Below are 26,864 nucleotides of genomic sequence, written 5' to 3'. Positions count from 1 at the left end.
AGGAAAGATTGCAACATATATGTATTCTATTGCTCTGTAAAATGCTTTGAGACATGCAGTGAAAAGAAACTACTTAAATTAAAAAACACTATGCAGATACTAATTTTTGAAACAATTGACAAGTGATTTAATTCAGTCCTTTAGACTATGTTATGTGCTTAATAAAAACATTCAAAAATAGCTCCTCTGTCTATTAAAACAGGGTCCTTCCTGTCAATTCACAAAAAAATGAGTTTGCTGAAAAGTCCAGCATAGTTAATTTCTTATTTGGTGCAAAAAGAAGCATGACTATTCTGGGATATAATGCCAGTAGCAGTGTTGAGTCATCGACTGCAGCAGAGGTAATGATAAGAGAATCTATTTATTACTCTTCTCTTCCAAGCACCGTGTGGTTAGCTCATCAAGAAATTGTTATAATTCCTTCTGGATGATTTTTATTTATTAGTTTGTAATTAAATATTATCAGGGCATGGTTATATCTAGAAATTAAGTCTTCACAGTTAAATGGAGAACTACAAGATTAAATCTTACTGCTTTTTTTTTAGTAATAATGTGGCTTCCTTGATATTGATGCATAATTCCTCGTTTCTGGAGACTCTCCAGCATGTGATACTCTATTTACAATTCCCTTCATTGGAGTGTGTAAACCTCTACCTGGGTTAAGACTCACTGGAGAAATAGCTCCCCCAGGAAAAAAAAAATCCTGCAGTATATTGCAAGAAGATAGTATTGTGAGTCCACTATCTGAAAACTAATAAAAGAAACATATCATTTTCAATTCCAGGTCTCCCAATATCTCCCCCCCCCCACTAGATTTTGAAGCAAGTCCTTTCTGCTTTCTTTGACCCTTTCTGCTTTCTTTCTTCCACATGGTAGAAAACAGGAGAATAACCTCCCTAACTGGAGCTACAGAACTGATTGCATCCTGCCCCCCGCAACTGAGGACATAAGAGTCCTTCTGGATCAGACCAAAGGCCTGTCCCATCCAGCATCCTGCTCTCTCCGTGACCATCCAGGGCCTTGTTCAGCAGCTTTCAGGAGTTAGCTGCCTTGGAACCAAACTAAACATTCAGAAAAACCAAGTGGTACAGTCCCCTTGGGAAAACAGGGTTTCTTCTTTTGTGAGAATAGCCATGATGGTATGGGGACCCCACTTAGGGTGTCCTACCTGGTTGCCCCTCAAACCTGGCAGTGCTCCTGACATTCAGTTTGGGCATAATGTTAAACCATGGCACCGAATTAGGTGAATGAGCTTTGGTGTCAGGGACTGGGCAGAGAGGAGGAATGGTGGAGACCGCCTCTCCATCCTGACCCTTCCAGGGAGGAGGAAGAGGAAGACAGTATAGATTTACAGCAGGTATATGAGGGAGGTCGCAGCTCAGAGGCAGATGAGGGGGAAAGCTGGGAAATCATGGGAGAGCCAGAGCAACACCTGGCTGACATGTTGTCATTTGAAAGCATTCCAGACCCTCCATCTTCCAGAACCCGGTGAGCCTTAAAAGTAGGAGTACAAAGAGCTCAAAGACAGAGGGCACTTAGCAGCACCCATAGAGGAGGCGATGAGGATGACAAATGAGGAAGTGGGAGAGACGGGGGGGGGTGGAGATTCACTCGGGCCAACACCACTATCCAAGAGACTGGGGTCTATAGCCTACAGGTATCTCTTTAAAGATTGAAATTTAAAAGGACTGTAAGAAACTTTTCCTTGTCTTTATACTTTCCTGGGCAACCAGCCGGGAGCCGCTGGTAGCGCCCTGACATTTGGGCTCATGCTGTCCTTCCTTCCCTTTCCTCCTCCAGCAAGGCTGCAAGGAGGAGATCGGAAGCACCTGCTTATATTTTTTTTAGTTAACTAGAGTTTGTCAATAGATCTGAGAAGGACAAACTCCAGTTAGTTGAAACCTTATAGTTTATACTTCCGCTCTCCTCTCAGACAGGCTGGCACCAGGTTTGAGGGAGCCCTTGGCAAAGTGCCCTCTCTGGTGGGTTACCCAAATACATGTGGCTCAGTGGTAGAGCATCAGCTTCCCGGCCTCTCCAGGCAGCGTTGGGAATTTCCCCTGTCTGAAACCCTGAAGAACCACTGCTATATTTTGTGTAGAAAATATCGAGCTGGGTGCTAAACTGTTGTGACTTAATGTAAAGCAGCCACCTACATTCCTTCCCTAATGTTAACACATACCCGCATGTTCCATGCTTACAAGGGAGTGAAGGTGACAGACAGCAGTGGGCAGCAGAGTGGACAGCTCCAGCTGAAAGCTACACGGCTCCAGCTTGCTTGGCACTACTTCAGCCTGAATCTGTGAAGAGAAGCACTGATCAAAGCAGCTGAAGCCACTGCTGCCGCCCTCAATACGTCCGGTGTCTGTGGGCTCTCCCCCCAACATAGTACATGTTAGTACTTCTAGTCATAGTGCCAGGCCATAATTATTTTTGCGTTTTTCTTTTATTACAAGGAGGCCAGCATCAGCTGCAGTGAGCTCTCTGGGCTCATGGGCTCCTCCAGAATTCGCCTCGCCATGCCAGGTGCTGACACCAAGCCTGGCACCAAACTTCAGAGGATGAGAGGGAAGGGAGTGCTCACTCCTGCTTAACCACGGCTTAATGTTGCATCTGAACTGAGCCATCATAATAATAAGCTGTATAGTAAGAAGTAGGGTCAATATCCAAATAAGGGAATAATATTTATATGTGGAGCGGCGTACAATTTATTTCCTGGTTTCACAGCTGCATTTTTTCAACACAGCACAGAGAAGCTGCTGTGCTGCTTTAAATGTGACTTCTCTCTTCTGCCGTGGGAAGTGCTGTAGTAAAGACACAATGCTTTAGATACATATGCACATTTCCCCCCCCCCTTACATTTACACCCCATCTTTGGGTCCCTATCTAAGCCTTTCTGCCTTGGCATGCCATATTTGGATTATAACGTGCTCCAGAGCCCAGATTTTGCGGGAGTAGAGAGACTTCAGGCCCAAATTTGTCTTCTGTAGTTAAGTGCAGTAGTAGCCCCTAAGCTATCCATAGAAGTTAAACGTGATTAAGCTCTGCAAGCGCACAGCCTGTCTAGTCCATGTTGCTTTCTTCCCCGAAAGGCTGAACTTCAGCGGGTAACTTTGAATTCCTGTGTTTTTAATATATATATATAATTCCCAAGGGGAGTCGTTTTTGAAAGGCCAGTCTGGCACATGCTGTAGTTACACAAAGTAGCACTCAGCTGGTTGGAGCTAATGCTTCTCTACCACAATGCTCCACCAGCAGATAATGGCATGCAGTTATCCTTTCTTGGAGTTGTCATTTTGAAGTATTATTCGAGGCTACCTAGAGTGCTCCGCTCTAGCCTTTTGCACTTCATTATTTATAAAAATTCACCCTTTTGTTACATATAATGCAGAAAATGAATAAAAAAATTATCGAGAGAGCAACTTTTATGAGTGTGTGAAATAGTTTTGTGCGCAAAAGGCTATGCCTTTATATGCTTGTCATAAATTTTTGAAAGATTAACTGGATTTTGGTGTATTTAGACAGTACATTTTTCCTGGGAAGGAAGTGGCTGTTTCTTTTATTGCTCGCTCCGTCACTGTTGTTATCTCAGTTGAGCAATCTTTTGCTGCAATCTTGCAGCCTACTTCAGTGAGGCTGAAGTGCCTAACAGTGGGTGTGTGGGGGTGTGGTTTCTGCCTATGCAGTACTATGTTCTCATATAAACAGTAAAGTTGGATTGATCTAGAACAGAAGTCAATAGCCTCAATGTGTGTTTGCTTATTGGTTTATAATTATATGTATAGGTTGCTTTTCTGCCCAAAAGAGCGACAGAAGCAGCATAAAATATACTAGCAGGCAGATTCCTGTGAGGAAAGATGCTGGTCCTGTAAATACCTGATCCAAAGTTAGGTTTTTGCTGACTTACGAACCATACACTTAAAGAACATTAGTTCCCCCTACCAAAGGATCCTGGGAACTGTAGTGTGTTAAGGGTGCTGGGAATAGTGGCCCTGTGATGGGTAAGCTACAGTTCACAGGATTCTTTGTGAGGAGTAGGTGGGATTTAAATGTATGGTGTACGTACCTTAAATAACAATCTGTCCTTAAATGTTTTTAAAATAGTTGAAAGCATAGAAAATATTGCAAACACATTCAGAAAGAAGCATGTGAATTAATATAGCTTGGAACATACAGCTATAAATATAATGTTCTCAAGTAAGTAACAGAAAACCTGTGTTATAAATAATGCTCAAATGTGACAGAAGTTTGGTTTTTCTAATTACATATTATACATTGCTCTGTGGATGATGTTCTATCAAGAAGAGGAGGTGTCTCACATGTCCACCAAAGTTAAGCTCTATTTTGAGCTGTGTTGCGAGCAAGTTAAAAGCCTAGTCAGAACAGCCTGGAGCTTTGATAAAGGGAGTAGCTATTGGAAAATCCAGTTTGTTGACAATGTTTTACTCAGATTTGAATATTTCTCCTGGGCAAATAGCAATCCTGGGATGCTACACTACTAACAATTGCAGCTTGGGTTCTCTATCTTTATGGAGAATAGATTGGCACAGATCCTTTTAGATAGAGTAGGAGTTTCTTCTCCCCTGCAATTCACTTTATCCTTCAAAGCTGGACAGTAATGTCCAAGCTGAAGCTGGCACAATTTATTGTACAAGATCGGCTTTACCAAAGAACCCACTGGCCTGACAGGAAGAAAATAAGCGGCTATGACTATCTCTGAAGATGATCTAAGGAGCCTAGGGCATGGCAGTATAATTCCCCCCTTCCTCATCAACTCACCCATGTCCAATTCTACTCCACTTTTCAGTTAGTAAGTTGTATTAAAATAGTGTTGCCTCACAACATGTGGAACTCCGTAGTAAGATTTCAGAGCAATCGTGCTCACATAATAGGGTGAACATACGGACACAGGGTGAATTGTGTGAAATGCTAATCTGCTTGCCAGCATAAATTTGTCAAAAAATGAATTAAACTTGCAGATATTTTACACAGTTTAATATCCTTCTGATTTCTCTCTCCAGGTACTTACAAACTCAAAGGTGCTCTTAAGAGAATAAATAGCTGTGTCAATGCTGTTTTGCCCTATCTTTTGAACATATATTTAATTTAATTAATGTTTACAATATCTAACATTGATTGTACAATTTTAGAAAAGTTTGGGTTAAGGGAAGAATTAAGGCTCTCCTAGATTCTCTCATGCTCCAAAAAGTGTGAAAATTGTATCTTAAAGCTTCCTTGCTTAATTTAGTAAGCACTAAATATGTTGAATGGTCTTTCATATTGGGCGTACTTACAGGCTAGGATCCATACACACAAATTTTGCATTTCTGTCCCCATGGTCATCTTCTGCAGGTTGAGGGCAACACTGAAACAAGGCCCAGATTCAAATCTTCATTCAGCCATGAAACTTCACTGGTTGTCTTTTGACTAATCACCACCTATCAACAAAACAACAAAAACAACAACTTTCTGAGCAGAGCAGTACAAGGAAAAGGTTAAAGAGCTTCTTGACTTGATAAAATGCCAGGTGCCTTTGAGGGGGGAAGGCAGGGGGTGCTGGTATGACGCTGCTGCTGCTGCTGCAATCAGCTGAACAGTTTGATGGAGATCTCCACTGTTTCATACAGGCAGCCAGTGGAAAGGGGTCTGGTGATGCCAGGTTAGGGCACTGCAAATTTGCTTAGGATATTGGCAGGCAGTGAAGAGAAAGGGAGAAAGCAAGCCAAGCCTTCAGTAAACAGGCCATGGTTTGTTTGAATATCACACAGCTTAAACAAACCATGACTTTGCATGAAATGTGAACAAGGCTAGGTAGTAGTATAGGCATTGCTGGAGGAATAGGAGTGAATGTGTAAACATCAAATGACATATAACACACACACATCGGTTCCTTGCACATGAATCTGTGTGACTCTGATCACTCAATAAACCATATTCACAGAACAGAAGTAAATAAAGTGAAGCAAATAGAGAAAAAAGCTCCAGAAGAATCAGATTACTATGAAATACCTGAGATAGCTGTATTTAGACGACAGCATCTGAAAAAGAAAACATTGTCTTGTGGAATAGTATATTTTTTCAGTAAATTTGCAGAATGCAGCCTTACCATAATCATGTGTGAAATTTGAACATACTTCATGTCCAACTTGAGCTGGCCATCCTTTCTGTTCAATTCAGCTGTGTAAATAGTCAGCTACTCTCTAATATTGGCCATTTTTGTTTTGTTTACCTTGCTCAAATAGTCTTTTTGGTTGATGTGGCTGATTAATAGAGTATGTCGCATGTGACCTTCATGGTGTTGCATAAAGGCAATGCCCACTAGATTTCTCTTGTTTTTTTTTATCTTGCTCTTTACCAGACTTTCCCTGGGGCTAGTAGACAGATAATTCTCTTAGTCTCACGATTGATTGGTGTTTTGGACATCATCCAGCCTTAAGTGCTAAAGCACTTTTCAGAAAGGTCTTTCAGGACTGGAAATTGCTCTGTGGAGCACATGTGTGAATACCTTTATGCATACATGTAAAAATGTGCAGATGCAGATGTAGTCCTCAGTATTGGACCAATTTTATATTTGATGAGAAGCTGGTATTTCAATACATGTTGTAATGGTTGATGATCCATGGGGGTTGTTTGTAAAGTATATTAGAATATGTGGCATAGTTCAACTGTGTGAGCAACTGGCTGCAACTGTCTAGTACCTGGCAGGGTGCATCTTGCTTCCTCTGTTAGTGGTGTGCTAATATTTGGATGATATAGGAACATGGGTGGCGCTATGGTCTAAACCACTGAGCCTCTTGGGCTTGCCAATCGGAAGGTTGGTGGTTTGATTCCCCACGACAGGGTGAGCTCCCGTTGCTCTGTCCCAGCTCCTGCCAAATTAGCAGTTTGAAAGCATGCCAGTGCAAGTAGATAAATAGGTACCGCTGTGGCAGGAAGGTAAACGGCGTTTCCGTGCCTTTTGGCTTCCATCACGGTGTTCCGTTGCACTAGAAGAGGTTTAGTCATGCTGGCCACATGACCCGGAAAGGTTCCCTCGGCGTGAAAGCGAGATTAGCTCCGCAACCCCATAGTTGCTTTTGACTGGACTTAACTATCCAGGGTCTCTTTAACTTTATCTTTTTATCTAATATCTGGATGGACTGTGGAATATGAAAATCAAAGGATTGTGTATCTGGGCTTGTGGCTTTCATGCTGTCTTCTGGGGAGCACTGAATTCCTTAGAAACTTTAGCAAACATTACTCAGTTAAAAGATTGCCAATGCCGAACAACTTTCCCTGAAGGACAGCTTGCCCAGCACTTTTAGCCTTGCAGAATTTAGCTACAAGAGAGCCTTGTACAGTGGTACCCCGCTAGACGAATGCCTCGCTAGACGAAAAACTCGCTAGACGAAAGCATTCGTCTAGCGGGAGGCAGCCCCGCTAGACGAAAAAGTCTATGGGGCTGCCTCGCAAGACGAAAAAAATTCGTCTTTTTTTTCCGTTTTGCGGAGCGCGGCTCCCATTGCCGCTCCGCAAGACGAAAACCCCGCTAGACGAAAATTTTCGCGGGACGAATTATTTTCGTCTAGCGGGGTACCACTGTATATAGTTTTGCATGAACATTCTGTTCATGTGGGAAATAGTGAAGCCCAGGAGACCTCATTAGAGGACTACATGGGTCCTTTTTAGCCCTGTGATTATATGTTTCTCTCTCCCCTATAACAGGTGTTTGCAGGGAGGGAAGTTAAATATAGATGTACGTGTATGTTTTAAATCCACTTCAGGTGAGTGTTGTGTAAAATGTATCAGCAGCAACAAGAATTTATTCCTTTCTTGAGTTTGTGACCTTGGACACTCTCTAACATCTCTGCATGTGCTTTGTCTCGTCCAATAAAGACAACATCCAAACAGGATGTCTGCCTCAGGGCATTCAGAATACTACTGAATCAGGTTCTTGAGCTTGATACAACTTGACCATCAGTTTATCTTGATCATTGTTGGCTTTATAGCATTGTTACATGGTTGTGGTTGGGTTGGATGACTTCTCAAGATCCCACCCTGCCACATTCTCCAGCATCACTGGACCTAGGCAGCTGCTTCATTCTGCCAAATGGCAGGGCCTTTGCTGTTGACATGCTGCCTGCTCTGGCTCTGTATTGGCTCAATACAATTTGAAAGGCATGGAGTCACGTCATTACTAGTTGCGCCACGGCCAGCGACTGAAGGAGGAGTATGCCTGCAAAGCAAAGTGGCTGCACACGATACGTTTCTGAATGTTTCTGAGATAATGTAGAACTAGGCCATGAGGCAGGACAGTAGCATATTGTTTTAACACCCATTTGATAATCCCTTGAGATCCAGAGAAAACCAGGCTGTTGACTAGAATATTATTCTGATAATTTCCCCCTTCATCTGTGAAACTAATTTGCAGAGCCTGGGACCTATTTTCAACCATTCCTGCTTCCCTGAGGCCTTGTGCCGTGATTTGCTTTAATTTTAAATGAAACCTGAGGTTTTAAATCTTATGGCTATCTCAGATTTGGGATTTAGAAAAGAGGCCAACTGCAATGATATTTATTGAACTGAAGACGGCTTTCTCAACTAATGCCGCTAAGGCTTAGGGGGTGGGGATGAAAACATTTCTTTCTTTTTAAATATTTTTTTATTTGATGTGTGTGTGTGTGTGTGTGTGTGTGTGTGTTGTATGTATATAAACATGCAACAAACAACAATTCGAAATCCAAATACTGAAATTAATCTGAATCCCCTGACTTCCCCCCCCCCCATGCCTTCCATGGGTCCTAATGAAAATAATTACAACTACATTTCAATATTTGCATTTCTGAACTGATATTGGTCAAACGACCCCAGTTCCTAGTTATCTGACCTCCTTGCTGGATCAAAATGTTTGTTACCAAAAAGTATGTGTGAAGAGTCTGGCAATCATAATTTATACCTGCTCAGCAGTCTTCCTTAGGTGAAACGGTCAGAGCTACTTACTTCCTACTGGTAAGTTGTAAGCAAGTGTCCAATCTCTTGATTTTTGTTATAATTAGAAATTGCACAGCTCGTTCATGGTGGGGCGTATTGTAACTCAAGGTTTTATTAATATAGCCATATTTTATTTACTGTACTTTTCCATCTATAAGACGCCCTCTTGTATAAGCCCCCCCTCATTTTCGGGGACTGAAATTTAAGAAAATTGGGCAGGTGAGATGGCTCAGAGTTGTTGAGCTTTCGGGGAGGGGGGTTGACCAGAGTTTTACAGCTTGGGGCGGATTGCCAAAAATCGCTCCCATGCAGCATCAACGCTGACAGTCGGCCACTTGCCACAGCAATAGCCAATCACAAACAGACCCTTACCCGACTGAGAAAAGCTGTCCACTGGCAATCATGCACATCCCAGAACAGCAGCTGCCAATCATGGCAGTGACAGCCAATTCACAGCAGTGTTTGGTGCAGAAACCAATCACCAACCCAGTTAGAGAAGCAGCAGCCAATCCAAAACAGCCCTTCTAGCAGCTAACAATCGTCGCTGACCAGCTCCTGCTCACAGCTGCAGCCAATCACCCGTCCACCCCATTCACTATCCATGTATAAGACGAGGCACATTTTTGAACATAAAAAAACCTCGTCTTATACATGGAAAAGTATGGTATATACCATATTTTCTACAGGTTTGTGCTCAAAATATTTCTAAAGCTGCTGACATTAATAAGTAGTCACAAGCAATACATCCCCACACTTTTCTACCCATACTCAAAAGACCAGGAAAGCCCCTTATAGTTTTCCTGTAAGCTCAGGGCAAGGAGGGTGGTATATGGCAGGCAGAAGCAGCCTTCACTAATGACAAACTTAGACTGCCTCTCTCCACTCCCTTTCAGTTAATATCAAATTGATCTTCTCTTAGAAAAATAACGCTTGAAGTTTTCTTTTAGCATCTCTATAGTTAAACCTCTGCACTTTTAGCTGAGGCAAAAAATAATGTCTAGGTCTTATGTAACCGTCTAGAAAACATGGTTTTGGGGTGGGATTTTTCACAGAATCACACATCTGAGTTCTTTTGCACTTAATATTGGAGCAAATCAATGTGTACCTTTATCTTGTGCTGTGTGTCATGCTTTGGTATCTCCTAAAATGCATATTTCAGTGAATTAATACAGTAACACAGGTCTGTAATATTTTGCTTGCATGCCTCCCTCCTACTTAGAATACTTGGTGCTGACAAGTAATGCTACAGAGCCACCTACTGCCCTGCCTTTGGTTAACATCTAGAAGACAGTAGGAGGTGGGGAGGGAAACTTTCTTTTATTTTTTTATCACGCTTTTGCTGGTTTTATAACTTCTGCTTTAGCAATAAGGAATGCAATTTGTTATTCTTGGATTATTATTTTTTACTCCTTATTCTGCTAGCAGTGCCTCAAATACATATGCTAGCTTTCTGAATAGTTCCATTACACATTACACAGCTGGATCCCCTCCCCATCAATTCTCAGAAATTTAACTAAGGCTCAGGGCAAGGAGAGAGGGGAGGAAATTAACTATTTTCACTGTGCCATTTTGTTGATTAAGTCACTTTCCTCATTAAAAAAAAAAACCCAAAGCCACCTTTTTGTTTTTGTTTTTACTCAGCATGGCAAAGCATCGGGTACAATATGGGGCAAATAGCAACTATGGGACAGCGTTTTATTTGGGGAAATGGCAAGGTCCCAGTCAGACGCCACCTCCATTCCCCAGCCACTCTAAAAATATAATAATAAAAACATTTTTGTATATGAAATAGTATGTATGTATGTTTATCATTGTAAGCAGTCTTTGGACTGTTCAAATTGTGTCCTATAAATAGTATTCCACAGTAGTAATTTGTTGTATCTGAGATCTGAGCTATCTTTCCATTCTGTCTGATAAAGATTAATATGGATCTCCAAAGACTATAGAAAGATTATTATCTTATTTTCTTTTAAGAATGTACGCTTATATTTAAAGTTAAATAAGGTGGTTAAAGATAGGATTGCCACTAAATCTCCTAATCTGTCTGAAATGCAAGTTACTATGGCATAACAGTTACAATGCTGTACTGGTGTGATTTATAGAATACAGTGGTACCTCGACTTACGAATTACTCGACATACGAATTTTTCGACTTACGAATGAAAAAAGTGCCCACACACCTACGAATTTTTCGACATCCGAACAACATCTGTTGGCGGTTTTAGATGGGGTTTACTCGACTTACGAATTTTAGATGCGGTTTACTCGACTTACGAATTTTTCCGAATTTTTTGTTTCTAATGCATTCCTATGGGGAAATCGCTTTTTTCGACTTACGAATTTTTCGACCTACGAATGTGCATTCAGAACGGATTAATTTCGTAAGTCGAGGTACCACTGTAATCTACATTAATTCTAAATCTAAATTAATTAAAGGTACCGGTAATGTAATAAAGAGATCAAAGACCAAATGATGCTGTGTTGGAAATGGCATTTCCTAGTGGGCATCATGAACCGAAAATCAGGCAAGTTGGTGGTTAGAGCTGGTGGCATATAGGCAGCTGGTAGCCAGCAATATTAACAATGGCAAGTCACAATCTAGTCTGATCAGTACATCTCTTTCTCCATTATTTAAACATGTTTTCTCTAGACAGTTCTACAGATTATTGCCAACTACATCCAGTTGCCCACCTCTGCCTTCAGATGGGGTGGATTTTTTTTAGTAATTATGGTGGCAATGACTAGAACTACAACTGGGATGCAGTATTCCAGTAGATGGCACTCACTGAATAGCAGCTGCTTGCTATGATTCATTGTATGGGACTCATTAATGGTATTCACTATTGAGACCTCTACAGCATTTAGAGTTTAAATCATGGGTAGGCAAACTAAGGCCCGGGGGCCGCATCTGGCTCAATTGCCTTCTAAATCCGGCCTGCGGATGGTCCGGGAATCAGTGTGTTTTTACATGAGTAGAATGTGCCCTTTTATTTAAAATACACCTCTGGGTTATTTGTGGGGCATAGGAATTTGTTCATCCCCCCCCCAAATATAGTCTGCCCCCCCCCACAAGGTCTGAGGGACAGTGGACTGGCCCCCTGCTGAAAAATTTGCTGACCCCTGGTTTAAATCATGATGGCATGAATTGATGTCAGGGACTGGCTGCATGTTAAGGAATGGTGGGAGGCTCCAGATGGAAAACTCCCTAGGGAAGCCCTAGAGGAGGAAGGCTCAGAGCCAGGGAAGTGGCGGTGGGACCCTGAGGACAGGTCTGAGGATGAAGGGGGACAGAATGGTTGGATGCTGAAGAAGCAACAGGCTTGATTGAGAGAGAAGACCCAGATGCTGGAAGCCATGCAGACTCAGGACATGAAGCAGAGAGGGAGAGGCCTGAGGCTGCAGAAGCATCCATGGAGTTTATGATCATCTCATCTTTGAGTGGTTAACTTTGAGGTCAGTTGTTACCCAAAACTGTTCCATCTTGAGGGCCTACTGCAGTGTTACATTTTGCCTCCTTAAAATAACAAGCAACAATTGTCCATGTTACCTCTGGGGTGCTCTGTAAAAATGTAGTGATCTAAAGGACCCTACAATTGTAGAAACCGACCATTGCTTTCCTTTATCAGTGAGAAGACAAATACAGTGGTACCTCAATTCTCGAATGAAATCCGTTCCGGAAGCCCGTTCGGCTTCCGAAACGTTTGAAAACCGAGGCACGGCTTCCCATTAGTTGCAAGAGCTTCTTGCAATCAGCGGAAGCTGCGTCACACATCCGGGTTTCGAAAAAATGATCGAAAACGGAAGCATTTGCTTCTGAGTTTTCAGTGTTCGAGAACCAAAATGTACGACAACGGAAGCGTTCAGGAACCGAGGTTCCACTGTACAGCCATTTACATGTTTACAGAAATGTAAGCAAAAAGGCATTAAGGAGTGGCCACACTAGGCTGTGAATCAAGTTTTCCCAAAACATTTTAATCCTCTCTATGAAAGGCATGAGGATCATCAGGGGCAGGAGCCAAATGCAACCCACCAAGCATCTCCATCTGACCATTAAAATTATCCACAGGTTCCCTCCCTCCTCAGCCACAGCCCCTCTTCCCAGGCCTTCTTGAGTGTGATTCCCAAGCTGGAATATGTCCTTGAACTACAATAATTTGCTTGCCTGGACAGAGCATAGAGAGAGTTGTATGTAGAAACTAACCTACTGTACAGATACAACATGGGCATTCCTTGTTCAACCCACTTTTCCTCTAGCCCTTTCCAGCACTGGCATGTACCCAATAGGGAATTTGGCCTTTCAGTGCAGAAAGATTCCCCACTTCAGGTCTAGGAAATAGGAGGATAATGCTTTCAAATATACAATCATTATTATATTAATCACTTGATTTTTTTTTTAAAGAAGGCTTTATATTTGCCTCTTTCTATATTCAGAATTAACAAGGAAAAAAAATAGTGTTGCATCCAGTTAAGTCCTATTCAGAGGTGACTTACTGAAATATGGCTTACTTGGATTCAACTCATTATTTACTTTGCATCAAGCTATGTATCATATTAAATATTGCTGGCAGCATTCAATCCTCCTCCTGATTACACTGAGATTTAGTTTTAATTCAAGTACAAAAAGGTGTGAATAAGAATGTGGTTGTTAACCAGAAGTTTAGGGGGAAATCATTATGATGTCACATCCATTTACCTTTTTATCTGTACGAAGCGGATGAGTTTCTACATGTGAAACACATTTAAAAGTGTATCAAAAACAGGAGAAATGACAGTTGAGTAACACTGACCTTTCAGATCGCCTAAATAAAGCTGCAAATGCACATGAACCATGCTATTGCCCTTATGTTGTGTGCCATACGTTGCTGAGGAGACAGAGGGGTGTATGTGCATGCATGGATTGATCTGGTATCTGAATCAAATGACTATTTCAAATGAAACAGTTAACGTTTTAATGGAATATCTAGAGACATTCTGTATGTGATTTTGTTTCTTAGTTTTGTGAATGGATGTGAGCTTATTATGAACTTATTCAGTCAGCATCAACTGAATACTCTGCTGAAAAGCTAACATTCTGAGTGTGACTGTTTTGGCTCGCACGGACTGTGTAAGGAAATTGTGAATCAAGCAGTTGCTGATAAACAGGTCAAAGACAAATACACATGTCATAAGTTATAACTGAAGGTTATAATATACCTTGATTTTCCCACAAAGGAAACAGATATCATGAAGTTCTCCCAGATTGTCCTTGTACTCTCATAATATCATAAATTGCAATGCAGTAACTTTTGACATGATACAATTACAAAATGAAATGTTTTGCAGATCATTAATGGTATTTGCGATTGTAAATGAGATATATAAAATGAAAATATTTTTAAAATTGCTGACCTTGTAAAGACTGGGAATATGAGAACTTGGGAGACATTTAAATTGGAATTCTGAGTTCCATGGAAAGAATTTCTTAAATGACAGAGGTGTTGTCTACATGCCATGGGCTTCTAAATGGCACCTTATTGATCTGGTGCAAATGAGGTGGATGGTTCCTGATCACTTTGGTGTATACATTGTTTTAGCCAGAGACAGCCACAATCTTGCTGACATGATACATGATAATGACATGTATACTAGCTTTCTTTCCTTAGTATATGTTGATTTTGAAAATCTAAAAATTGCAATATTTGGAAGCTAGAATTTGTGCCACAGAGGTTGTCTGTCTTTGTTTTCTCTGTCTGCAGTTAATGGCAGCTTGGAAGGGGGAATGTATTGCAGCAGAGAATTGAAACGAGGAGAAAAGATTGGTTTCCCACTGCTCTATTTTGCAGCCCCAATCCAATCCCACAGCTGCTTTTTGGAAAATAAAATTATGTGAGAAGATCCAGTTATGGATATACAAGTTCTTTGTTTTGAGTCACAAGAGCGCTAGTGCAGTCCTGCTAAACTGTTTATATATCTCTAGCTATCTGAAAAGACACACACACAGAGCTCCACAAAGTTTTGCTTGGCATACTACCAGCGCTAATTGGCAGTCAACACAGATCCCCCCTCCCTGAGGTTCTCTGCATGTGCCAGAGAACTTGTGGGAGGAAAGTTTCTCATGTATTGCTGAATGGGGAGGAGGCCTGAAAATGTTCCTGCAGTGTAGGAAGCCACTTCCGTGAAAGGCAAAATAAATGGGCCTGAGAAAACTATCAACTTCAGAGTAAATGTAAAGCAAATGAGATAGCTGTAGCTAGAAGTTCTGCAGAGTTTATTAGGAAACTATAGCGGCTATACTAACTCATTTTATTATTTTATTTTATTATATTACTAGCTGGCCCGGCCACGCATTGCTATGGGGTTTTTTGCTTTTTAAAATTCTGACCCCGATGTATTCTGAAAGCTCCTGTTTTCGTTCTTCCCTGTCCCTCTAGAGCAGGGGTCAGCAACCTTTTTCAGCCGTGGGCCTGTCCACTGTCCCTCAGACCATGTGAATGAATGAATTCCTATGCCCCACAAATAACCTAGAGATGCATTTTACATAAAAGAACACATTGGTCGGTGGTATTGATCACTTGGGACTGTGTGTGTTGAAAAATTTTAAAATGCTTGTGAGTGTGCAGCGGCCATTTTAAGTGAGGACACTGGGCACCTTATGGAGGCCTACTGCGGGCCTTGCTGTGGCTTTTTTACTGTAAAAGCACACACCCCTCAATGATGCCCCTCCTCACAATTAACTGGCCCCATGCTCTACGCCATTAAAAAGAGCATTCTCCCCCACCCCAGTCCCAAAATTACGCACCCCAGTGACAAAATCCCATCAGAGCCGGTCTTATTCACTGCGACCTCTCAGGCAGCCTTGGGCTTATTTCGCTCCCGCATTTTTTTCTCCCCCCTCTGTTCCCTGCCTCCTGCTCCGTCTTTTTTCCACATTTCCACTAAGCAGTTTGTGTCAGAAAGTCCTTGGGTGCTTACAGATGGCAGTTATAAAATGGTGGACGGGGCATTATTTGTCGGCGCAGGTCTGATGACGTCAGCAGGCAATCCGCCTTTCTATTGGATGCTGTTGGAGTCTTCATTCCTTTTGCTGGTGAGGTATAATAGGCGCGCCACTTTCCCCCCTTTATCCTTTCTTTTAGGTATGACAGGTGTGGGTTTTAAAAAAATTTACTATGCCAGATCCTTCCTTGATGGTCAAGTTACGCTTTGTCCTAATTTGATGCTGTTTGGGGCAGCGGTTACGGAGAACATAGGTTTCCGGCGTACACGCAATAGGAACATTTATATATATATAGATTTATTAGACTTATTTATTAGACTTGTATCATAAGATATCAGGGCAGTTCACAAGATAAAAAAAATCACACGAGCTTTAAGTGATGTTGGCAATGCAGTGTCTTGCATTCAGCAAGTTTGCCAGGAGATTTTTAGACCAATTTTGAGTTTGTCCACGCATGTTTAATATCCCAGTACAGTGAACTCGTCTCCCACCCTTTCCCTTAAGAGATAATAAGAGAAAGTCTTAGTGGATGAGTTAGGAGTTCTTCTGGGTTCAAAGATTTTGCAGCTGTGAAAACATTCTCTGCTGGGCTCACATCGGAGTTTCAGATCTCATCCCACACACTCTTTGAGCAAATTAGACCCAGATGCTTGTTGTTGGTCTGTCAGGTTAGCAGTGGAATTCCTGGGGGTTGATATGAAACATGGTTGAAGTTCTAAAAACATTAGAATTGTAGTAATTAAACATGAGTGATTGTTTGGGATTAGTCAATTTTGTAAACATTTCGCACTAGCAAAGCTGCAGTATGATTTGATGTTATAAAGGGAAAGCAAAGGGCAGCAAACAGTTCAGTCTGGGGCAGGAAAAGCACATGATGTGGACATTCATCATACCTTAGAGCTTCTTAATATACATCTGAAAATAATATGACTTGTTATCAGGGAGTTGAATCATTAAAAACTGATTGATCAGCATTTTGAACTTTCTAGTTTGGTTTTAATTCAGACATTACTTTTTTTTTAAAAAAGGTAAGTAATAAGCTTTCAGATGGCATGCTGATTAATATCAGATTATTATTATTATATTTTACAATGGCAGTGTAATCCTTCTATGGAATTAATTCAGGGATAAATATTTTGTTTGAGAAGCAGAGTTTTTTTAAAGCATAGTATTTGCATGTGCTACTAGCATTTTCTGCCAATCATATTCAACTACTGGGGAGACAGAATGAATTACAGTCACCAGAAATTCTGTGTACATTGATTTGCATAGTAGGAACAAATTTCAGGTGCATTTGCCATTTCCCTTCTCTCAACAGCAAGCATAATCTCAGATGAATATATGGTGCAACTGCATCTGGAACACAGAGCTCAGTTCTGGTTATCCAATCTCAAAGAGAATCTGGGTGAACACATACAGGCAGTTCTTCTTTGGCGATCACTCATAGCCAAGTGAGATTGTCTTCCATAAACACGGTTTTAACAATGAGTCCGTAAGTGACTGTGGAGGCCAGTTCTGGATCCACACGCCCTTCCACAGTGGGGACATTGGTTTCCGGGTGGGAGTTGATCACGTTGAGGATTTGCCAAACGTGCCTTGTGTAACATGTGTGGGCCACGTGAGCAAGTCTACTTGCTTCTAAAATGTGTGCTGAATGCAGCAATTGAGACAAAAGTGGCAGTTTTTGAAGTGCTGGCTGGTATCCAATGGGTGGAAGGCAGGAAGCAACTAACAGAAGTTGGAGCCAGAATTAATTAAAGCCACTCTGCTAGACTTAAGTTGTAAGAAAGAAAGCAGGAAGTTGGGGCCTGGCTGAAGTTGGTGGACCAGTGCCCCATTTGACCTTATTGACCAGCCTCTACTGATGGCTGCTGTTGCTCCATCCCTAATTATTGACAAGTTTTATGGTGTTAAGATGTTCGTTCTACCTGTACTTCCACAGATTGGTAACGTGCTTTACCACTACTTTCTGAGTTCTTTCTAAACAAAAAGTTGATGATTCTGTTTTAGAAATCGTAAAGTTCGTACTAAATATTGTAATCTCTGCACTGGTTTCCCTTTATATATACATGTATATACATATATTTAAGTGTTCTCTCTTTCACATGAAAAACCGCAAGGATATTGCAGTGTAGTTTCTCAATAGAGCATAAATCCTCACACACCAAAACATACATGATTTAAAAGGGGGGGGGAATCCTTTGCCACCACTTCACGGAAAGTGCAAAGGAATGTTTCATGGTGCATAAACGTACCTGGGACTGTATAATCTAAAAACCGTGCAGAAAAAGAAGGAAACTGTATGGTACAGGAGAATACTTTCCCCATTCAATATCACCATCCACTAATGTGGCACCTGTAAGTGCATCTGTTTCTACCAGAGGTGGTTCTTTAGTGCTGACATCTCCCCATTGAAGTTAGGCGTGAAAGAAGCCTTCTTTAGCTGAAAGAACACTCTTCTCAAGATTAATCATGGTGTGAGGGCAATTTCAGGGGGTTACAGCTGAGGAGGGGAGAGTTCTGCAACACGTGGTACCCACAGCAGTTTCTCTGGTTTGCAAAGGCACCCATGGCAAACAACCAACTACATGACTAAGCAAGGAAAATTAGATGTTTTCCAACTTTCTCGTGTTCAGATTGCTTGCTTTTAGCCATCACAAGACACAGTTCAAGTGCAGAACATGTAAACAGCTTAAGGCACTAATTGCATCTCATACTGCATGACTTTTATCTGTTCAGCAGTAATTAGGGTAGGAGTGTCTTGATATTGAGAAGAAAATAGGAGGATGCAATCCTTATCAGTTCCAAAATAAGGACTTCAGAACAGCAATGTTAGACACAGTGTTTTGAAAACAAAAATTATTAACTCCCCCCCCCCACACTAATGAATCAACTGAGTTATGTAGTCAACTAAGTTACTATAGTTCAAGCCATTTATCTCCCCTATTGTGTAATGAGCCAAAATAAGTTTCACGGCCTATGAAAAAGGCATCGCAAGAGTTCCACAGTATAAATTCAAAGTATGATATTAGGCATTACAAATGGCAGCATTGTGTGTGTGTATCTCCTTGTGGTGGATTAATGAGACTATTTTCTCCAGTGTGAATGAACATTTTTAGCATTCCCTTGCAAATGATTCAATATACCGTATATATTTGAGTATAAGCCGAGTTTTTCAGCACATTTTTTGTGCTGAAAAACCCGCCCTCGGCTTATACTCAAGTGAGGCTGGCGGCAGTGGGGGGAGGAGCAGCCCGTTTCAGTGGCTGCTCCCGCCACCGTCACCTGCCTCTCACAAGGGCAGGGATCGCAGCTGCGGTTGGGAGAAGCACAGTACTGTGCCTCTCCAACCGCAGCTGCGATCCCTGCTCTTGCATGGCAGCGGGGAGGAGGAGCATCCCGTTTCACTGCTTTTGGGCTGCTCGTTTCTCCTCCGCCCCTTTGCCAAAAGGAAGGGAGCCCGCTCTCGCCTCAGAGGAAGCGCGGAATCATGTCTGAGTCAGACATAGCGGCAGCTGGAGCATCCAGCCCGCTACTGTCTCTTTCCAAAGTGGCTCTCCCAGAAAACCTCCTCATGCTCCTTCATTTTGTGAGCTGAGTCACCCGCAGAAAGGAAGCCTCTTGCCGGCGTCAAAAAGACATATGCAACTCAGAAATGAGCGAGGAACATGCCCCCTCCCCCCTGAAACCTTCCCACAATATGCCCCCTGAGCCCTCCCTGTAAGAAACCCTTTCTTTCCAAGCCTTCCCTCTTAACCCCTGCCCCCATCCCAGCTCTGCCCACACTAGAAACTGCCCACCCTGAAACCTTCCCAGAATATGCCCCTGATGCCCTCCCTAAATATGCCCCTTCCCCCCTGAAACTCCCCCTGAATATGTCTCCTCCCCACTTAATCCCTCCCTGAATCTGCCCCCTTACCCTGATTATACCCCCTGAATACTGGGCAAAATATGACACCTGAAAATCTCTCTCTCTCTCTCTCTCTCTCTCTCACACACACACACACACACACAATATGCCCCCTCGACCCATATCCTTGATTCTATCCATTGGTAGACCCCAGTGGGCTGAGGTGGGAGTTGGGCTGGATGACCTCCCAGACCCCCCTTCAGACTTTCACCTTCTTTGATTCTACGTTCTGGGACTCAGCCACAGCACTGGTGTTGTTGCCAGCACAAACTAAGCCCCTTTTTGAGTTGCTGGGAATGGGCAGCAGGCAAGGAGGTATAGCAAAGGAAAGGTGTTTCCTCTGCCATAAGAGTATTTGTGGTTGGATCTCATGCTAAAGGAGGAGGCATAGCTAGTCTTTTGTCCAAACAATGCAGCTGTTAGGATAGCAAAAGGTTTCTTATACAAACTAGTCTAGCCACAATGGCTATGTTATGCACCCACCGTGTAGAACGTAAGCCTCTGAATACCTGTTGCTGGGAACTGCTGCCACACTGAAGGATGGGTGAAGCTGTCTATCCTCCTGCTTTTCAACACTCAACAATATTGTCAAACATTTGCCACAAAACTCTTTTCCATGTTCTACATACTCACTGATTTCAGATGGAATCCTTAAACACACCATGGGATGTGCTTCTGAGCAAACTTATCTAAGTATGAGCTGTAAAGCTGCAGCCCTGTGCACACTTGCTTCAGAGGAAGCCCTAGTGAACTCAGTAAGATTCACCTCTGAGTAGGCTTACATTAGGCTTGCTGTCTGACTTGAGAGTTAATTGCTCTGGATTGCACCATATTTCCATGGGAAATAGTAATCCTCCGTAGGCTCTCAGAAGCATGCTGCTTTGCTCTGAAATGGACTCTGATTTAACTTGAGCTGAGGCCAGGGATTTCCCTGCTGAGGAGTCCAAATCCTGATCTTCAAGTCACATCCAGTTCTACATTCCCCTCATCCCCACCTTTGTAAATTAGGCAAGAACTGTGCTGCTGTTAAAGATTTAAAAAGTATGTATGTATGAAACATTTGCCCTTTCACATCCAGCTACTTCTCTCCTCAGCCATGCCAAGGAACGGCCTATTTTTGTGTGTGCAGGCATTTTTCAAGGAATACCAGTGAACCAAAGGCATTCACCATGCTGACGCAGTGACTCACTGCAAGCGCTCACTCAGAGTACTCTAATTGGGTAGAACACTAAAGCAACTGTCTTTTATACGTTATATCCTCTAGCTTTATCCTTGTACACCACCTAGAGAAAATCGAAATTAAGTGATATATCAATTGACAACATAAATAAATCAGTGAAGTCATTGCTCAGTTGCAAACTGCAGGGAGCAGAGTCCTGCACTTGCAAGTGGGGCAAGTTTTGCCTGTTATGCTGATTGTCACCAGCAGAGGAGGAAGAACGAGCAGCCTGAAAGCAGCCCTTTTGGACTGCTCCTTCCTCCTCCGCCGCCGCCGCTGCCACCACCAGCCTCTGCCTCTGCATTTCCCACCCTCGGCTTATACTTGAGTCAATAAGTTTTCCCAGTTTTTGTCGTAAAATTAGGTGCCTCGGCTTATATTCGGTTTGGCTTATGCTCGAGTATATACGGTATCCAATTTTTAATCAGCTCACAACTGGAAACATTCGAGACTAGTAGGCTGGCTCCTATTCTAAACAGTAAACCATGAACACAAGGGCTGCTGCTCAGATCAGCCTGAGTTTGTCCTGTTTCAGTTTCACTGGAAATGTATCACAGGTCAGTTCTATTTTGTTTTGTGTGTAAAAACTTTTTAAAAAAACACATGAAAGACCAGCATTAAAATTCTACACATTTTAGTACACATTTTTCCTAAAATATCCCCCCCCCCATATTTTCAGTACATCTGCGAGGATGAAACATGAATAGTGTTGTGTCTGTGTAAGTCTTTGCAGGAGCCTCCGCTGGCAATAAACCAGATCAGGCTGATCAGTGCAGCTCTCCTCCCATCATGCAGTGATAAAGCGGAAGTGCTTAGTGGGAGGCATGGGCTTAATGAAGAAGTAGGAAGAGGAAATGCTGGGAGAAGGAGAGGAATTGTTGGGTTGCATTCTATCCTGCTTGCAGTTTAGGGGAACAAAGTTAAGAGGTTAGTACCCTCCAAAGAGAGGTTAGAGGAGAAAGGGGATTTGGATGGGGGAGCCCTTACACTTCTGTCATCGAGGGAACAATAAATAGAGACATTGGTGTCAAGCCTGTAGAAAGAGATTGGCGGAATTGATGGATAGGCTATCTGAGCTCTTGTAGCAATGGCTCCATCCAATATACTCTGGAATAAGGGTTGGAGCTCTGAGGATTCTGTATATAGCAGCATTCTTCAGTAAATGCATGTTTTGTCCAGATGTATATCTTGCAGTACAGTTAATTTCCAGGATCTTCAGAGAAGACAAAAGAGAATACTTTTTCACATAGGCCACAAACAGCATACTGCCACATGATGTGATTATGCCTACTGTTCTGGAAGAACTGCTGTATAAGGAAGCATTGTACAATGCTACCTTGGTTCTTGAACGGCTTGGCTCCCAAACAAATCAGCTCCAAAATGCTGTAAACCCGGAAGCGAGTGTTGCGGTTTGTGAATGTTTTTCAGAAGCCGAACGTCCGATGTGGCTCCCACAGCTTCTGATTGAGTGCAGGAAGCTCCTGCAGCCAATCGGAAGCTGTGCCTTGGTTTTTTAATGGTTCTGGGAGTTGAACAGACTCCCGGAGTAGATTAACTTTGACAACCAAGGTACCACTTCTTACAAATAAATCTGAAATCACCTTTGTTTGGTTTATTTTGGCTTTGTTGTTGTTGTGGATCTCTTTTTTTAATAGAAATTTATTGGTATTTTCACACAAAACAACAAATAAAAACCATACATAAAATACAAACACACTACAAAATACAAATAACAATCAAATAAAACTAATACATACCTAACACAGGAATACAAAAACACACCAATAAAATAATAATAATAATAATAATAATAATAATAATAATAATAATAATAATAATAATAATAATAGTTGTTGTTGTTGTTGTTGTTGTTGTTGTGGATCTCATCTGGGAAATAAATTTACAGAATTGCTATTTTACTGCAAATCTTGCGTGTTCTGCATTTTGACATCTCATTTGCTTTTCTCTGTGACCAGAGTGAGTGCTCTCAAAGGTTATTCAAAGGTGGCTTAGGCTCACATAATGGATCCATAGATTTCTCAGAGAGCTTTAGGGGAGACGATGCATGAAGAGAATGTTTGGGAAGGGCAGATGATGGTGTGCAATGCATGGTGGGACGATTTTAACAAGAGATTCTGTTAACAAAATGAAAACTAAATGGTAGTAAAATGACAAAGAGAAGTACAACAGCAGCTGCCCATGGAAAGTATTGTTCTGATGGCTTTGCATTTCTGCATCTCCGTTCCCCTGTTGCAATATGGGGGAGTGAATGATATTGTTTGTATTTGAACACATTAAATAAAGTAATGATCTAAGGTGAAGAATATGCTATCCTGTAACAGCCATGCTTGCTTTATTCACAGCTTTGATGTGGAAAATGGCCCATCACCAGGTCGCAGCCCACTGGACCCTCAGGCTGGCTCTTCTTCGGGACTTGTGCTCCATACCACTTTTCCAGGGCACAGCCAGCGCAGAGAGTCATTTCTTTATAGATCAGACAGTGACTATGATCTGTCACCGAAGACCATGTCCAGGAATTCCTCTCTACCAAGTGAACAGTAAGAAACATTTCACAATATACTCTAGTAGGACCATGTGCCGTACCAATGCATATTAACAATTTGATGGCCTAGGTTAAGCGGTAAATTCTGATTGCCCTTGACTACTAGTTTTTATTGAGCATGTCTTACATTAGCTATATGTGGTTGTACAGTCCTGCAGCAATGTTATTTAAAACTACTTGGTGTTGTAGATTTAGGTTTATAGGTGAAGATAAGTTTGGCTTTAGTTGGCTTTCGACAAAAACTTACCTCCTTATTCTGGAATTATCAAATGGTTCTCCTCCTCTACCTTTTCCATCCTCTTTCCTTATGCATTTACAGTAAGGTTGCAATCCTATACATACTTACTTGGGAATAAGTCTCAAATAATTCAGCATCATTTACTTCTGAGTATAGAATTTCATTTCAAGTCTTTAAAAACATAAACCTGATGGTAGGGCATTATATCTTTAGTGTGATTTATTTATAATGCTTAGTTATGATAGGGACTGTTGAAAAAATGTTTTTTGTTTGAGATGCAAGTAAAACAACTAATGCACAAAAAGTAAAGACTATAACCTCTAATTGTATACAGTATATATAAACAAAATATCCAGAGCAATATAAACACATCAGCACAGGTTGTAATATGCCATTTCTAAGTCAAAAGGATAGTTTAAAAAAAATTAGTGTGTGTATATATGGTTGATTATAAATGAGAATATATATTTAATGAAAACCCCAAAGATTTTAATGCCCTTTCTACCATGCATTGTATCTACCATGCTGAAAATCCCTGCAAATAGCATTAAACCCAATGAAACAAGTCAACAAAAGCCAGAAAATTTAAAGTTGACCTTTACTCAGATGGCTTTGCTCTTTTTCCAGCTGAGAGGGAGTGTACAGCTCTAACTTTGAATTTCCTGGCTCTTATTGTTGTGTATTGCAAGAACTGAGTGGTAGCTCCTGCTTGGATTATTTTCTTCTTATGAATATACACTATGATTGGAGAACATTAGAAGCAGCCTTGTATGGATACATAAAACAGAGGTATAGTATAGGTGGTAAAGAGTTTCTTACTGAATATGTTATGATAAGCAGATAATCCTTTCATAGTATCTTTCCAGCTTATAAATAAGTTGAGGTTGGCATATAGAGATAAAAGCAATGGTATAGATACATTAAGCCCACAATGTATGTGTATTTAACTTGCATGCATTCAGCTTTATGTGTTTGGCAATTATTTAAAAAATGGGATCTTACCCTAGGAAAAAAGAACCCAATGTCTTTGGACCCCAGTGTCATTTGGCTATATGTGATTGGGCTTTACATGTTTCCTATGTAGTTATGTATTAAAATATGGGATTCTTTTTCTTTTCATTTCTTACTAGACATGGAGATGACCTGATAGTTACACCTTTTGCTCAGGTATGTTCCAAATATTGTGACACTGATTCTAGTGCTGATGGTGGCCTATCTAAGGCATTTGAGAGCCCAGCGTGCACCTTTGCTTCATACGGATCCTGGCCCATGTGATTCCTCCTTCGTCACTGCATCTGGCCTTCTGATTTGTCAGGCTTCACAGGTCTTACTGTATTGTCAACCATAATGTGTTGAGCACAGCCTCCCCATTCAGGCCCCATCCTACCCCGGGCATCCTGATGCAAATATCATGGCATTACTAGATTGTGATAGTTGCATTATAGTTATCACTTCTTTTTCATCAGCTTCATGTGCTAATTGTTTCCTACAAATAACTGTCCTGATTAAGGCTGTATGAGATCAGCTGTGTATATTGTATAATGAAGTTGAATATTTAGCTGCTTTTTTGCTTGTTAGGCACGATCCAGTCAAATTCAATACTGTGAAATCCCATTGTTTTAATGGGAAAGTGTCAATCATGTGTTTAGTTCTCTCCCACTGCTTAAATCAATGAAGCTTTAGAGTATTTAAGTGTCTACATGTTTTTATGTACGTTCTGAATGTTTCCATTTGTTTCAATATTTAGTGTGGCCTTATTTTTTTGTTTTAATATTTAGTGTGGCCTTATTTTTTGTAGGTCTTGGCTAGTTTGAGAAGTGTAAGGAATAACTTCACATTATTGACAAATCTGCAAGGAGCATCAAACAAGTAAGTTTTTTTAAAAGTGCTACAAAATTCACTGAGCTCCCATCCTATGGATGCTTACTAAAGAGGAAGAACACTGGAATGAGTGGAATCTAGGTTTGAAAAAATATGCACAGAATTGCACCATATGGCAATTCAATCTCAGACTGATTTTTACCACTGCTGACACCTGATTAATACTTTGTTCAGGGTGGGACCTATAGTGAAAAAGCATGAGGCCCAATGTAATGCATGCAGCCTATCTCATATTGAACTCATGACCAAATCCAACTGATTTTAATGAAACTGGATTTTAGTCACTATTTACACTTGAGAATAAGTGGGGGTAAAACTTTAGAAACCAATGGGGGTTCTGTAATAGTTTTAAATGTGTCCAGGAATTTTACCTAGCCTGTTGAACTATCCGTGACTGCAAAGCAGTATGTTATAAATTGGGCACTCCTAAGCATGGCAGTGTTCTTGAAGCGACTAGCATGAGTTTGGCCAAACTGTGGGAGGCAGTGAAAAATAGGCGTGCCTGGCATGCTCTGGTCCATGGGGTCACGAAGAGTCATACACGACTGAACGACTGAACAACAACAACAACAAGCATGGCTAATGGCAAAACTGCTTAAAACATTGTATTCTATTGAGGTTTGTATAACAACAGTAATAAGACAGATATGATGTTGCTGGACTCCAGCTCCCATCAGCACCAATCAGTATGGCCCATTGTTAAAGACAATAGTATTATTGCACTAACGTTGGGAAGAGGACACGGCTGAGACAAATAGTGGCTTGTGTCAAGCCACCTAACAGGTTCATGCTGAGGTGAAAGTTAAACTAAGAATTTACAACTTGCAGTCTACTTTCTTAGCCCTCTAGATTGTAGGGGAAAGGCTGCAAACCTAACCACTGTCACCTGGGAGTAAGCCTGACTGAATTCAGTAAGAATGACTTCTGAGTAGACATTGTTAGGATTGCGCTGTAAGCTAAGAAGTGTTGAATTCAATAAAGATTGAAGTCAGACATTACATGCCCCTTCTGCATTATATGATGTGAAACAGTGTCACATCAGATCGCTATTTCTCATATGGCTGTGTTTGAAGAAAAGGAAGCATTTCTTCTATAACTTCAAAACCT

General features: G+C 41.4%; 1 protein-coding gene across 2 annotated transcripts in view; it reads left to right on the top strand.

Moving 5' to 3' along the window:
- PDE4B (phosphodiesterase 4B) overlaps positions 1-26,864 on the top strand; it is a 217,402-nt gene that overhangs the window by 136,652 nt on the left and 53,886 nt on the right. For both annotated transcript variants that reach the window (XM_033151870.1, XM_033151871.1), the window contains 3 exons: positions 23,439-23,633; positions 25,007-25,043; positions 25,675-25,745. In XM_033151870.1, the coding sequence (XP_033007761.1) occupies positions 23,439-23,633; positions 25,007-25,043; positions 25,675-25,745 (303 nt within the window). The remainder of the gene's footprint in view (positions 1-23,438; positions 23,634-25,006; positions 25,044-25,674; positions 25,746-26,864) is intronic.

This window comes from Lacerta agilis, chromosome 6 (genome assembly GCF_009819535.1).
Source record: "Lacerta agilis isolate rLacAgi1 chromosome 6, rLacAgi1.pri, whole genome shotgun sequence".
Lineage (NCBI taxonomy): Eukaryota > Metazoa > Chordata > Lepidosauria > Squamata > Lacertidae > Lacerta > Lacerta agilis.
Note: the sequence above shows the minus strand (reverse complement) of the source record. Positions and strands in the feature narration are given on the sequence as shown.